General features: G+C 38.1%; 1 protein-coding gene across 1 annotated transcript in view; it reads left to right on the forward strand.

The window, feature by feature from the left end:
* Window positions 1-16,007, forward strand: part of LOC105233536 (uncharacterized) — a 28,421-nt gene extending 12,414 nt beyond the window's left edge. Inside the window, exon 2 of the mRNA XM_019992929.3 lies at window positions 14,374-16,007. Coding sequence (XP_019848488.1) covers window positions 14,421-14,591 — 171 coding nt within the window. The 5' untranslated portion in view covers window positions 14,374-14,420 and the 3' untranslated portion in view covers window positions 14,592-16,007. The remainder of the gene's footprint in view (window positions 1-14,373) is intronic.
* The last annotated feature ends 219 nt before the right edge of the window (window positions 16,008-16,226 follow it).

The raw sequence follows: 16,226 nt of genomic DNA on the forward strand, positions 1-16,226 counted from the left end.
AAATGACTTTACTTGGAGCAGTTCTATATTATTTTTTTTCTCTAAAGGTGAAGAATTTCCTAGAGGGATTGCGGTCAAACCAGGAATCAAATTATATGTTAATTTAAGATTGGTCAAAGCTTCTCTATTCGGCGTAAACAAACGATAATGGTTTCCTTGCAACTAATGTCCAAGCGAATATTGGTCCACACTTTCTTGAAACTGAACATGACAAGCTATTAACGTAATGAAGCTAGAGTGTTAAACGGTTCTAGAAGGATTGTTAAAAAATGTTATATAAGGTCTGAAAACATTACTTAATGAGAACGAACACGTGAGATCGACTCTTATCGAGAAATTGGTTTGAGAATTTCTAGTTAGGTCATAGAAATCGGTTGACTTTTTAAATAGTCTTTGGTGTCCCAGTTAGACCCAATGATAGAAGTCATGCCTCTAAAAAATGTATGATATAAATTGAAGGTTTTATATGGCATAGTTAGAATGATTCGATTAAGGTCACATATACACCTTTTTGTTCGATTGGTTAGGTTAGGTTGGTCCGGTACGCCAATGAGCCACGCATAGACCAGTTTTGGTCCTTTGCGATACTAGGTGAAGTTCAGTTACTAGGTCCATGAGGAAAAGTCATCCTTTAGGATGCCTGTGCTTAACAAGAATTCCAACAGACTCTGTCGTCTCACTATCGATACCTCTTCCAGTATATCATACCGTGGGGACGCCAGATACTTACATCATAGACTTGGTACTGCGGGACAAGTGCCCAAGAGATGCTATATTGTTTCTCTGGTACCTTGCTCTAGACATTTCCTGCAGACTTCTCGATCTGTTTTTGTTCGATAACTTGTTACCATTTCATAACGCCAACATCAAAGAACCCCTCCTTCTTATGGAAACAAAAACTGGAGCTTTCGATTTCTATAAGCTTGAGGGCGAATTTTTATTAGCCAAATCTTTCGTCGAAGGCAGGAAAAAGTAGTAATCACTTTGTGTCAGGTCCATAGAAACCAGCCAATCAAGCTCTTGGAGGTTCTGGCAAGTCACTATCGATGTGGCGGTCCAATTGTGGACAGTATAGGTCTGAATTAAGAGTTTGACTGTAGAAGAGCAGCGCTTATGGCAGTTCATTTCCCCACCAAACATAAAGTAAAATCTTCTTGACCGTCATTCTTACTCGGGCACCGTTTCCACTTACGAACTTATCTTCTCCAGTAACCATCCGCTACAGAAGTGGAACGATTTTTTTTGCAATTCAACAGCGATTCATAATTAGAAATTCGGTTCATTAGGCTTTTTACGTTGATTCCTGTGTTACTCATACATCGAGGTTAGTTTTGTATCTATCTTTACTTAAATAGTTCCAAACGGATTTTGTGGAATTTTTAGATCCCAGGCAATCGAAACAATGTCCACATTGACGATTTAGAATTCTTTATCGGTATTTTCAACAATTGTTCTTTCAACGCATAGTGAACCTTTGACATCAAAATTGCCGAAACAGAATCTACGAACCCAAAATTGCTCGCGTGAGACTGTTAGAGTATCAGGACCATAAACACTGTTGACATATGCAACAGCTTGGATTGAGGTTTCGTCTATATCGATGCATTCTCATACAATACTGAGAAAAGAAAACACAAAACTTACTGAGAAGTTTTTTTTTAGTACGAAATCATATTTTTCTAACGCCATATAGCGTAACCCGCTGATACTACTTATACAGCGTGAGATACAGATTACTAAAGCCAACAACAAAAATAATGAATTTCTTTTTAATAGACATCAAATTTAAATATTTGTTTATGTATGTATATGAAGACTAATTCTTAAAACAACTAAAAAAAAAGAAAAATGTATTTTATTCGAAACCCTACAGATTTGTCAAATACCCTTCGTGGTTCTGCTTTTTTAATCACCATCTCATTATGTATACCAAACGTCTAAGTACGAAATAACCAGTTTTGTAAATTTCTGTAGTAATATCAGTTACAGATGCATGTTTGTCGGTTTATATGCATATACATACATATATATGTATGTATTATTCACTTGTAAGCTCCCTTCCTTTCACACCCGGCTACTTCTTCTAAGTGCGGTAATAAAAAGTGTGGGACATTCTCCATTGTTTCAGCTATTTTTATTAGCCATTGTGCCTACAATCATAACTGATTGCTCTATTTGGAGTCATACATAGCCATACATACCTGCTTATAATATTAAAGGGTGATTTTTTAAGAGCTTGATAACTTTTTTTAAAAAAAAAACGCATAAAATTTGCAAAATCTCATCGGTTCTTTATTTGAAACGTTAGATTGGTTCATGACATTTACTTTTTGAAGATAATTTCATTTAAATGTTGACCGCGGCTGCGTCTTAGGTGGTCCATTCGGAAAGTCCAATTTTGGGCAACTTTTTCGAGCATTTCGGCCGGAATAGCCCGAATTTCTTCGGAAATGTTGTCTTCCAAAGCTGGAATAGTTGCTGGCTTATTTCTGTAGACTTTAGACTTGACGTAGCCCCACAAAAAATAGTCTAAAGGCGTTAAATCGCATGATCTTGGTGGCCAACTTACGGGTCCATTTCTTGAGATGAATTGTTGTCCGAAGTTTTCCCTCAAAATGGCCATAGAATCGCGAGCTGTGTGGCATGTAGCGCCATCTTGTTGAAACCACATGTGAACCAAGTTCAGTTCTTCCATTTTTGGCAACAAAAAGTTTGTTAGCATCGAACGATAGCGATCGCCATTCACCGTAACGTTGCGTCCAACAGCATCTTTGAAAAAATACGGTCCAATGATTCCACCAGCGTACAAACCACACCAAACAGTGCATTTTTCGGGATGCATGGGCAGTTCTTGAACGGCTTCTGATTGCTCTTCACCCCAAATGCGGCAATTTTGCTTATTTACGTAGCCATTCAACCAGAAATGAGCCTCATCGCTGAACAAAATTTGTCGATAAAAAAGCGGATTTTCACATTTCGAACCGAACACTGATTTTGGTAATAAAATTCAATGATTTGCAAGCGTTGCTCGTTAGTAAGTCTATTCATGATGAAATGTCAAAGCATACTGAGCATCTTTCTCTTTGACACCATGTCTGAAATCCCACGTGATCTGTCAAATACTAATGCATGAAAATCCTAACCTCAAAAAAATCACCCGTTATTTTTATCTTGTATGTAAGCAAGTGTGTTCCAATTTATGTAACGGCATCTTTCGTGTACCAACAATTGCGCTCCGTGAAGTGGGTGTAATTTATACCCTTCTGCATATCAGATACTCGTATGGATTGCATCAAAGTTGTTGTTGGTGCTGTTAATCACGATGCGGTTCACTGCTGTTCTAGGTTACACTCGTAATCGCAAGTATAATATTCTAAGGGTTTTCACAGCGATTGTTACATGTTACATTGAAGACTTGTAATGACCATGTAGGAAATGAGCTAGAATATTAAGAAGAGAGGACCCTATACAGTCCCGCTCAAATGACTGTAACAAAAAATGTTCTTGTTCCAGTTATTTGGTTATTTATTTGGAGGAGTTATTTGAGATTCGAGAATGGAAAAATGTCTGCGGCAATCACTCGAAAAAGACGACTTGTCATTTAATTGTGTGTTTCATTAGCTGCCCTTTTATGCTTTTATCAAAGTCATAACTTGTCCGATTCTTCTTCTTAATTGGCGTAGACACCGCTTATGCGATTATAGCCGAGTCAACAACAGCGCGCCAGTCGTTTCTTCTTTTCGCTACGTGGCGCCAATTGGATATTCCAAGCGAGGCCAGGTCCTTCTCCACTTGGTCCTTCCAACGGAGTGGAGGTCTTCCTCTTCCTCTGCTTCCCGCGGCGGGTACTGCGTCGAATACTTTCAGAGCTGGAGTGTTTTCGTCCATCCGGACAACATGACCTAGCCAGCGTAGCCGCTGTCTTTTAATTCGCTGAACTATGTCAATGTCGTCGTATATCTCGTACAGCTCATCGTTCCATCGAATGCGATATTCGCCGTGGCCAACGCGCAAAGGACCATAAATCTTTTGCAGAACTTTTCTCTCGAAAACTCGCAACGTCGACTCATCTGTTGTTGACATCGTCCAGGCCTCTGCACCATATAGCAGGACGGGAATTATGAGTGACTTATAGAGTTTGGCTTTTGTTCGTCGAGAGAGGACTTTACTTCTCAATTGCCTACTTAGTCCGAAGTAGCACCTGTTGGCAAGAGTTATCCTGCGTTGGATTTCTAGGCTGACATTGTTGGTGGTGTTTACGCTGGTTCCAAGATAGACGAAATTATGTACAACTTCAAAGTTATGACTGTCAACAGTAACGTGAGTGCCAAGTCGCGAGTGCGACGACTGTTTGTTTGATGACAGGAGATATTTCGTCTTGCCCTCGTTCACTGCCAGACCCATTTCTTTTGCTTCCTTGTCCAGTCTGGAGAAAGCAGAACTAACGGCGCGGGTGTTGAGGCCGATGATATCAATATCATCGGCATACGCCAGCAGTTGTACACTCTTATAGAAGATGGTACCTTCTCTGTTGAGTTCTGCAGCTCGAACTATTTTCTCCAGAAGCAGGTTGAAAAAGTCGCACGATAGGGAATCACCTTGTCTGAAACCTCGTTTGGTATCGAACGGCTCGGAGAGGCCCTTCCCGATCCTGACGGAGCTTTTCGTGTTGCTCAACGTCAGTTTACACAGCCGTATTAGTTTTGCGGGGATACCAAATTCAGACATAGCGGCATAAAGGCAGCTCCTTTTCGTGCTGTCGAAAGCAGCTTTGAAATCGATTTGTCGATTCTCCTTTCACGAGTCTTTTCCAAGATTTGGCGCATGGTGAATATCTGGTCGGTTGTTGATTTACCAGGTCTGAAGCCACACTGATAAGGTCCAATCAGTTTGTTGACGGTGGGCTTTAATCTTTCACACAATACGCTCGACAGAACCTTATATGCGATGTTGAGGAGGCTTATCCCACGGTAGTTGGCGCAGATTGTGGGGTCTGCTATTTTATGGATTGGGCAGAGCACACTTAGATTCCAATCGTTGGGCATGCTTTCTTTCGACCATATTTTACAAGGAAGTTGATGCATGCTCCTTATCAGTTCTTCGCCGCCGTGTTTGAATAGCTCGGTCGGCAATCCATCGGCCCCTGCCGCTTTGTTGTTTTTCAGGCGGGCAATTGCTATTCGAACTTCTTCATGATCGGGCAATGGAACGTCTGCTCCATCGTCATCGATTGGGGAATCGGGTTCGCGTTCTTCCGGTGTTGTGCTATCACTGCCATTCAGCAGGTTGGAGAAGTGTTCCCTCCATAATTTAAGTATGCTCTGGGCATCGGTAACTAGATCACCTTGGGGGGTTCTACAGGAGTATGCTCCGGTCTTGAAACCTTCTGTAAGCCGCCGCATCTTTTCGTAGAATTTTCGAGCATTACCCTGTCGGCCAGCTTATCAAGCTCTTCGTACTCACGCATTTCGGCCTCTTTCTTTTTCTGTCTACAAATGCGTCTCGCTTCCCTCTTCAACTCTCGGTATCTATCCCATCCCGCACGTGTTGTGGTCAATCGTAACGTTGCGAGGTAGGCAGCCTGTTTTCTCTCCGCTGCGACATGGCACTCCTCGTCGTACCAGCTGTTCTTTTGCACTTTCCGAAAACCAATGGTTTCGGTTGCAGCTGTACGTAAAGAGTTTGAAATGCCGTCTCACAGTTCCCTTATACCGAGTTGTTGACGAGTGCTCTCAGAGAGCAGGAGTGAAAGCCGAGTAGAGAATCGTTCGGCTGTATGTTGTGATTGCAGCTTCTCGTCGTCGAACCTTCCTTGTGTTTGTTGGCGTGCGTTTTTTGCTGCACAGAGGCGGGTGCGAATCTTAGCTGCAACAAGATAGTGGTCCGAGTCGTTGTTAGGACCTCGGAGCGCACGCACATCTAAAACACTGGAGACGTGTCTTCCGTCTATCACAACATGATCGATCTGGTTGGTAGTTTTTCGATCCGGAGACAGCCAGGTAGCTTGATGGATCTTCTTATGCTGGAATCTAGTACTACAGATAACTATATTTCGGGCCCCGGCGAAGTCGATCAGCCTCAACCCATTTGGGGAAGTTTCGTCGTGGAGGCTGAATTTACCGACCGAAGTACCAAAGATACCTTCTTTGCCCACCCTGGCGTTGAAGTCGCCAAGCACGTTTTTTACTTCGTGACGGGGGCATCTCACATAAGTGCGCTCCAAGCACTCATAAAAGGCATCTTTGGTCACAGCGTCCTTCTCTTCCGTCGGGGCGTGGGCGCAAACCAGCGATATGTTGAAGAACCTCGCTTTGATGCGGATTGTGGCTAGACGTTCATTCACCGCAGTGAATGATAGTACTCGGCGACGGAGCCTCTCTCCCACCACGAATCCCACACCAAACCTGCGCTCCTTTATATGGCCACTGTAGTAAATGTCACAAGGACCTACTCGTCCCTGTCCTTGTCCCGTCCATCGCATTTCTTGGACGGCGGTGATGTCAGCCTTTGTTTTCACGAGGACATCAACCAGCTGGGCAGTGGCACCTTCCCAGTTAAGGGACCGGACGTTCCAGGTGCATGCCCTCAATTCGTAGTCCTTATTTCGTTTGCCATGGTCGTCATCAAAAGGGGGGTCTCTCATCCGAGGCTGGTTATGACTATTCACTGGGGGTGTTTTTTACGTGGCGGGTCCCAAACCCAGCGCACAACCCTATGCAGGGGATGTTTCGCCTTCTCACGTTAGCTCGCCTTCAAACGGATGTTCTTAGGCTACCTAGAGGATACTTGGTCAAAGACCGGAAGTCGTGAGCTGCTTGAGTCACATGTAAAATAATCGTTTCTGGCCACTCCCAAGTGAATGGCAATCAGAGAACTTTCCTCACTTGCGTGAACTTCTACACATGACTCCATCCTCCATCGATTACCGCAAGAAAAACCAATAACTACAAAACAAGATTCCTCACGGACTCGTGTTTCGCTAATTGATTTATGGCTCAGTATAGTTTTGCTAGACTTACTACTACTACTTTTTTGTAATATGATTAATTGACTAAATATTTTAATAATTTAATAATAATGTATGTATGTATGTATTGTACATATGTATTACCTAACACTAATCGAGATAGATGTGGGATTATGTATATATGAAAGATCAGGATGATGAGACGAGTTGAAATCCGAATGACTGTCTGTCTGTTCGTTCTGTAACTTAAGTAAATCTTGAAGTATCTTGATGAAACTTGGTATGCGCATTCCTTGCCCAAGAAAAGTACGAGTTCATAGATACACTGCCACGCCCACAAATTGCCATTAACTGAAAAGCTATAAAGTGCCATAAATAAGCTCTAAATAAGATATAAAACTCTAATTTGCAAAGGCGATCGCAATAGCTAGAGTTACCTGTGGGCTAAAAATTTTGGAAAAGTCCCGCCCTCTAATAGGTTTGATAAACAGACCACCTAAGCTATAATTTCCAAATTCGCTCACGACATTTTTTTTTCAAAAAGAGTGCCGTAAACAGGTCTCTTTGGGCATGAGTGATTGTGCGAGTTCCGATCCCGTATCCATAGAGAGAATTATATGTAACTACTGATGAGATATGGGCTTATTAGATCCACATGCAAACAAGTCAACAGCTATCGGAATTAGGGAAAAAAACGACCCGGAACCAATAAAAACCATGCCAAAGCCACTCAAAAATCAAGGTGATGCTCATTGTTTTTTCGATATTCGTGGCTTGGTGCATCATGAATTTGATCAGGAGAGACAGACGGTCAAAAATAGTTCCATTTGGTTGTATTGAGGCGTTTGCGTGAGAACAGCCGTCATAAACGGCCGGAATTGTGGAAGAACAATTCGTGGGTTTTACAAGATGATATTGTATTATCACATCGAGTCACGATTGTGACCGAATTTAAAGCCAGAAACGCAATGAATATAAGTGTCTGGCAATAAATAAGATGGTTTGTAATGTTATTCCGAATAACATATTAAAAAATTACGCTTTATAAAATAACGAAAGTTGGCTGTTATTTTATGCACCTGTCCCACCCGCTACCCCCCAAAGCCACGATGACTTGAATTTCACATTTTGCCATCGTTCTTACCTATGTTCAAAGCATACTTCAACAAACTTTCAGCTTTTATAAAATGACGAAGGTCTGGATGTCACGGGCTCTTAGACTAATACCATCGAGCAATCACCGTATTCGTCAGAGTTGGCTCCGTGTGATTTTGACGAATAATTCAATATTTTTTTAACTCTGGTTGACAATTTTACACCTTAAGGTATTTCTCTGGCTTTTATTCTTCCAAGTTGCAAGAATAAAAAATGTTCTATTGCACCCGACTTTAGCCCTTCTTTACTTGTTTCGATTTTTTCTCTATGAAATATATTGATGCTTTTCAATGAAGAAATGAAGAATGAGTGATGTATTACATACATACATAAATTTATGATCCCATTGAAAATATGTAGTTTCTATATACGTAGGTTGCTATATATATTTCTTGACTAGGCAACACTAAGTGTTGCCAGGTGCAATCTGACATTTCCATTGGAAAGTTTGACATTTTTTAGCATAACATCACTCAGAACGTTTTGTCATTTAATCGTGAATTGTTTTATTTACAGGGAATTAAAAATTCATATCGGCCAAAAAATGGAATTAACTCGTGAACATTTTCGTGCGATCATTTTTCACAAGTTTCGAGTTGGATTTTCACGACAAGAGTGCATCGATGAACTAAAATCTTTGTATGGCTATGAAGCACCATCCTATAGCACTTTGAAAAACTGTTAAAACAAATTCAATCGTGGCCGACGCTCGCTCAAAGACGAATTCCGTGAAGGTCGGCCAAAAACAGCCGTTGTGCCAGAAAACATCGATGCCGTACATGAACTGATAATGCAAGACCGTCATGTAACATACCTTCAGATAGAGGCATGCCTATGCATTTCTCCCACCAGCATACATTCGATATTGCATGACACCTGGCCGTAAAAAAGGTTTGTTCTCGTTGGATCCCGCACAATTTGACAATCGCTCAAAAAAAGGCTCGTGTGGATTGGTATAAAGACATGCTGAAAAAATACGATCGCGGTGCTTCAAAAGACGTTTATAAGATCGTCACAGGTGACGAATCGTGGATCTATGCGTATGAGCCCGAAACAAAACAGCAATCGACCGTGTGGGTCTTCCAAGACGAGCCAAGTCCAACGAAAAAAAAACATTTTCGTTGATAAATATGCGCTCGTACTATGTACCTATGTATCTTTCTTATTAATTATACTATGTATGTATCTTTCTTATTAAAAAGCGACCTAGTCTCCCAGTTTTTGCGTTATCCATCTGAAATTTGTCACAATTCCTCTTCTACCCATAAGGCTGCTCTTTTGTTAGAACCTTCGATATTGGGCCACTATAACATATATTATCATATAAACCCGACGATCAAAAACAAGTTCTTGTATGAAAAACTTTCTTATTTGATATATTTTTGATATATTTAAGATATCTTCTCGAAACTTGACACATAGTATTTTTGAGGGCATTGTGGTATAATATCCGAAGCATTTGTTCAGATCGGATCACCATAGCATAAAGCTGCCATACAAACGGGACGATCAAAATTTTGTATGGAAAACTTTCATTTGACGAGATATCTTGACGAAATTTGGCTTGAGTTATTGTCTATATTAACGGTGCAAACTTCAAAGAAAATGTTCAGATCAGATCTTACTATCTGATCAATACCACTGAACGACCAAAAATCAATTTCTTTTACAGAATTCTTTTATATGTATGAAAAGCGTATTATAGCTTCCGAAGTTTGCATTCTTTTCGTTTTAATTAAAATATTTCCAATAGGTGGTAACTGTCCTTACTTTTTTGTCACTATATCATTTATTCTAGAGTCTTACTTGAATAAAACGCTGGCAATCCTTTTGAAAAATAATATCAAATGTAGTCCTGCTTAAAACTGTTTGGCTTACTACTCATCTGATAATAATTCTTTTTTTTATAATTTTTGTTGACTTAAAATAATTTATAGAGATGGCAACCTTCTATTTTGAAAAATCAACTTTCGGTTGGCTTTCATTGTAAACTAGTCACGCTGTACAAATGTACAGTCCAATAGAACTGCTTACATCATCAAACCACTCCAAGCACAGTATTCCCATCAAAATTATAAATATCAAATATGAATGTTTTTATAGTGAAACATGAATAGAGAATCAACATTAAAAACCCGTAATTGTGCACATATTGAATGCACTTACTAATAATTATATACTTACATATGTATATATAAACTGTATATGAAATGTGCAGAAATTCTAGACTTGTTTCAATGCAAAATGTAAATGATGTAAAAGTTATTAGTAAATGAAATGAGCGATGCTCTCATAGCAGTTAGCTTTAAACCTGACATCATCCGAGATTATAAACTAACTTACAAAGTTAGTCGAATATTTCTGTGACCCAATCCAAAAATCTTTTAGTTTTTGGTTAAAGCGATCAGGTTTGTGTGGCTACTCTTATAACTTTTGGTTAATAACATAACTTTGAAATCGGTCGAGCTTTCAGAGATGGCTTAAATCTTGCAAAGCACTTGCATAAAGGTAGTGCGGTGATTAGCTCGAAAGACTGCTAGTTATAAATATCAATATTTTTGAAACCAATATAAAAATGAAATTAAATTTATTACTATATGCTGTATATTATAATATTCCTGATACAAGTCAATGAAGTTAGAATTAGAGATTACCACAATTCGATCTGGTATATGTTTTGAAGGTATTTAACAGTAAGATAAATTAGTTTGGATGCCATGAACGATAAAAGAACTGGTTGTTGTTGCCAACTAGCGGAAAAAAGAGCTGTCAATAAGCCGGCATAGCAACTCTGAAAGAATATGACATTTAATAATGAAGCGGTTTTAATTAAACTCAATTTACCTTGCATGAGAACTATTAGATGCCATCATGCAATCGATATTTTTATACATACATATGTACATACGTATACCTATGCGTACCCAGCAAAAAAATTGTGCGGAAAATCTTTAAAGGGAGTATAGTTGGAGTACTCTCTATAGTAGAAAAGTTAGAATCAATTAGTCATGAGTCTCCAATATGTAGTGAAAAGCTGCAATTAGAAATTAATGAGTCTTATGTAATAAATTTTAGTGTAAAAATGGAGATTGATGGACTGTAAAATATTAGCACTGACATTAACATAAATTGTTTAGAGAAACTGATTAGCTTGAAAACGGTTAGTATCCTTTTGTAGCCTTTTATAAAGGATATTGACAATCATAGGATATGATCCACCAGAATTGAAAAATCAATCAATATAAAAAAATCAAAATAATTATTAGGCACATGTCATTTTGTAATTCAACGCGAACTCATGCCGGACTTGTCGCAAGTTTTGCAATGTACATTCATATGTGTATGTATCTATCGAGAAGAATTCGTCATCAATACTAGTTTATTTAATTTGTTCAGTTGAATAGCAAATGATTCTTCAATACTGCACATACAACAATTTATAGAATTTTAATTGCCTCTACAATATGCAGCTGTCAGATTTTTAAACAGAAGAACTGGGACACTAGCACACATGTATGTATGTATGTACTTAAATAAAAAAGTTAAAAAGAAATTGAAATTTTAATTATTGAAGTTGAAGAAATTGCCCTCTCAGCAGAAACTTTTAAAAGCCTCACGTGGTTCAGTAGGCAATTGGAAGTCTGAGTCTTAAAGGGCTAAGCCAACTAGAGCGCTAAAAAAGACCAAGCTTTGAAACAAAAAAATACCGGAATCCATTACTTTCTAGTATACCAAATATATTGTGATAAAAAAGTTTCCGAAAATTGTAAATAAACACACAAAATATTTAATTATTCATTATTATTAATTTTTTCACCTTTAAAGTAGTCCCCACCAAATGTAATACACTTACGCCAACAATTTTTTCAGTCCTCGAAACACCTTTCATAAGCACTTTTTGAGATGGCCTTCAGCTGCTTCAGTGAGTTGTGTTTTATCTCTTCGATCAACTAAAGACGGGTTCCACTGAGCGGAAATTTCAGTTTGAGGAACAATAAATAATTACTCGGCGCCAAATCTGGTGTGTAGGAAGGTTGATCGATATTGCGTTTTTGGGCTTAAATTCTTTCGTTATCATGCCTCGATTCGATGGGGCACTATCATCGTTTAAAATCCATGAAATGTTCTTCCACAACTTCGGCCGGTTTCGAGGGATGATCTCACGCAAACACAATTCAATATGGTCAAATAGAACACTACATTGGGAGTCTGTCCTTTTGGAACAAATTCATGATGTTTCAAACCACGAATATCGAAAAAAATGAGCATCACCTTGATTTTTGAGCAGCTTTGTCTCCTTTTTTTGGTTTCGGGCCGTTTTTTCCTTCATTCCGATGATTGTTGACTTGTTTGCATGTCAAACTCATAAGCCTCGTCGGCAGTTATAGTGCTCTCCATGAATGTGGGATTGGAATTCGCACCATCAAGTTTGTCCAAAGATATCCGTTTACGTTACCCTTTTTGAAAAAAAATCAGCTTTATCAGGACTAGTTGAGTAAGTATACATTTCATACCCAAAATATCCACCAAAATCATTCGAACGGACTCGTGGGAGATGTCGAGCTCTCTTGCCGTCTCTCTAACACATGTCTGACTATTTTCACGCACCATATCCTTAATTTTTTTAATATTTTCATCAGTCGAATATGTTTAAGGTCGTCCCGAACGAGGCATGTTTTCAACGATCTCTCGACCGTCTTTGAAGGCTTTGTACCACTCGTAGGCTTGTGTTTATGATAAAACTGAATCACCGTAAGCCTTTTCCAACATTTGCAACAATTCTGCACACGAGACTTGGTTAGATATACAAATTTTGAGACAAAAGCTTGGTTCGATATTTTACTCCATTGTAAAACTCGCAACGCACTACTGAGGTGTACCGACTTAAGCACCTGCAGTAAACAAACTGATTGACAGATCGCGCTCATATTTGGCATAGTAATTAAGAACAATCTTACCAACTTAGCAAAATAAATTTTTTGAAATATCATTTACCCGGAGAATTTAAATTAAAAATGTCGATTTTCCATTTAAAAACAAATTGTCAACTTCAAATTTATTTGCTGATATATGTACATATGTATGTACATATTTGGTCACTCTTATGAGTTTGTTGTTTAGAAATCTTCGCCTTTCTCACTTTATTTTTTATCATTTAGCACTGACCTAGTTTTGGATTTCATTGCAATACTAGTGTATTAGCAGCTGCACAACGGTACGAAAAGGAAACAATAAAAAAATTATCAGCTGACAAGCAATCGGGAATGACGTTCGGTATCGCACTTGAATTCGTATGAGTCTTTTCGTTTTATTTGCTGTACTTTTGTACCGACGTTGCACTTGCAATGCATTAGAGTGATAGCGACACGTCCGTCATAACGTCAATGAGGCAATTAGTGTGCAATTGAAATGAAAGTGCACACGCGAGAACAAGTGCATAATGCGGGTATTATAATGTGTGTACTTGAGCATATGTACTTACGTACTGAACCCTATATAGCTGCGATGGCGGTTAGTGTTGAGCGTAGACTAGTTCAAAATTGTTTAATTCGGATTGTTGTGATAACAATAAGGTGTGGTTTTTTTTCAAATAAAGAGTTTTTCTTACAAGAACTCGATTTTGGTTAATCAGTTTGTATGACAGCTTTATGGTAAAGTAGTTCGATGTCAGCAGTATACTCAAATAATACTCCTTTTTGACAGTTTGGCCGGTCTAAAGGAGTTCGTAGTGCACCACACCTCGATAATCATAGAAAACTGTCAACATAACTTTGATTTTTGACCAGCTTTGACGTGGTTTTTTCCGATCTTCCGAAAAGATCTCCTTCCGATAAGATCTCTGACTGAATATCCTCGATACTCAAGCACCAATTTCCTTATTTTATTGGCGTTTGGATCATCAGTTTATGGCCGTCCTAAGCGTGGTTCAGGGTCAACGCGTTCTCGATCCAAATCTCAAACAATTATTCTCGAAGGCTTTTGGGCCATAGGTACTTTAAAAGAGAACCTACCCAAATAAAGAGAGATCGCCGAAATAACAGCCCACGGTTGGCTAAAATCCGGATAAATTCCGGTATCGTGGTATCTGTTTTGGGAATCGAATCGACATTGGTTTATTAATGCAGTTTAGACTTTTGCAATTCTGATAGATTCGGAAGACACTTTCATTCTTTGAAAGCTGTTTTTTAAACATCTCTATCGCCAACATTACAGTATTTTTTAACTAAAACTTGTCTTCTTCATAATTCCAGATCCTCTCGAGCGAACTTAACCAAAGCAACGCACACAAAAACAATCGATGAAGATGGGTTCACCAGCCGTTAAGCAACACAAACGTGCCAGCAAATCGTCGAGCTCTTCGCGGGTCAGCATGACCACTTCAGAGGCGGAGGAGAACTTCGTCGAGTCAAAACTTTTCAGCTGGATGAGACTCTTCCGATTTGCTTCGTTGCTTTGCCGTGCGGAGTAATTAAGCCATCGCAAGGAGAACATGCGTGAAGCATTTGTTGGTGGCCTACGCGCCAACAACATTTGTGAGGGGGAATTATATAGCATAAACAATAACAATTACATACGTAGTCATAAAAATGCAATTAGTTTATAGTGCAAACGCAAACCTATCAAAGCCAATAACCATAAAGTCCATTGAATTATTAAAAAACAAAAATGAAAAATAAAGAAAAGAAAAATGTAGTGAACAATGTTGAAAGTGAAGTACCGTTGAACTTAAAAAATAATTAGTAGTCAAATTGGTCGAAACAATAAAATATTTATGAAAGTAAAGAAAAAAAGATTCAAAGAAAATACATATTTACATATTTTATTAAAATTAATAATATACTATATATGTATACTAGCGCTTCTCTGTACCTTAATTGTTGGATGAAAACTTTATTTTTAAAAAATATTCGATGTTCTCGAATTAGCGACAACTTGTTGAACACAAACTAGCACTTACTGAAAGCTTATTAGTTTCTAGTAACTAACTAGTTTGCGCAGAAAAGAAGGAAAATTAAATAATTCAAAACTATTACACGTAGTGTATTAAATATTTTACTGTTATCCAGTAGGAATTCCATTTTTTAAGCAACTGTTTACAAAAAGAAATATTAATTAAAACAAATCTACAACTCTGGGAACTACTACAGGAAGTTCTACGTATAATTTAAACCTTATAAAAATCTCTATAAAACACCCACAAGTTAACAAAGCATAACTAGTCCCACTAAACCGTTAAAGTTCACAAAAAATAGTTTAATTTTCTCCACTAGTAATGTTTATAAGAAATAGGCAAACAGCAAGCAATAGATTTACTGAAGATAACACAAAGCATTTAGTCCAAAGTTGCCATTTAATTAAAGAACATACGAGTATATTGAACACATACCTATGTATGTATGTTTGTATGTAGACACATGAACTAACCTCAAATGTTAACCAAAATGCAATATGAAATAGCACAAGCGTCGCCGATAGAGACGAACGCCCGCACACAGGCGAGTACTGAAACACAAGCATTACATATTATAACGGGAATGAAATGTCACAAAGTCAATAAAGGTACATACTTATGTACACAAGTATGTACTAAATCCAGTCAAAGAATGGAGTAAAATATATATGCATACATATATTTATGTACAAGTATATATGTATAATTATACCATATAATGCAACTTTGCATCTCATCTCATGAGATTTTGCCGACTAATTTTAGCTTTTAATTGCATCTTAGCCTAAGTCAAAGAGTTTATCGAATTGACCTGAATTATTAAAAATAAAAAATATAGAAAACTAAAAAAAAAACTGGCTTCAAAAAGCGTTTAATGTTCGATACAAATTACCTTGGAAACAATAAAGAAATGCATGAATCTGGTATCAATTATTTATCTGTGTGATTACATTTTTTACATAAGGGTTAAAAGAGACATTTTGAGGGAAGCCGATGTAAGGGGTTACATGGGTTTCCTCTGGTAAAAACAACCTTTTCTCAAAAATTTTTTCTCATATAAAAAATTAAATATTTTATTAGAATTTTTTATTGTTACAAGCATACACTATTAACAAAGAAATTCCGAACTTTTTTTTTTGAAAAAAATATTTT

This window comes from Bactrocera dorsalis, chromosome 1 (assembly GCF_023373825.1).
Source record: "Bactrocera dorsalis isolate Fly_Bdor chromosome 1, ASM2337382v1, whole genome shotgun sequence".
In the NCBI taxonomy this organism is placed as follows: domain Eukaryota; kingdom Metazoa; phylum Arthropoda; class Insecta; order Diptera; family Tephritidae; genus Bactrocera; species Bactrocera dorsalis.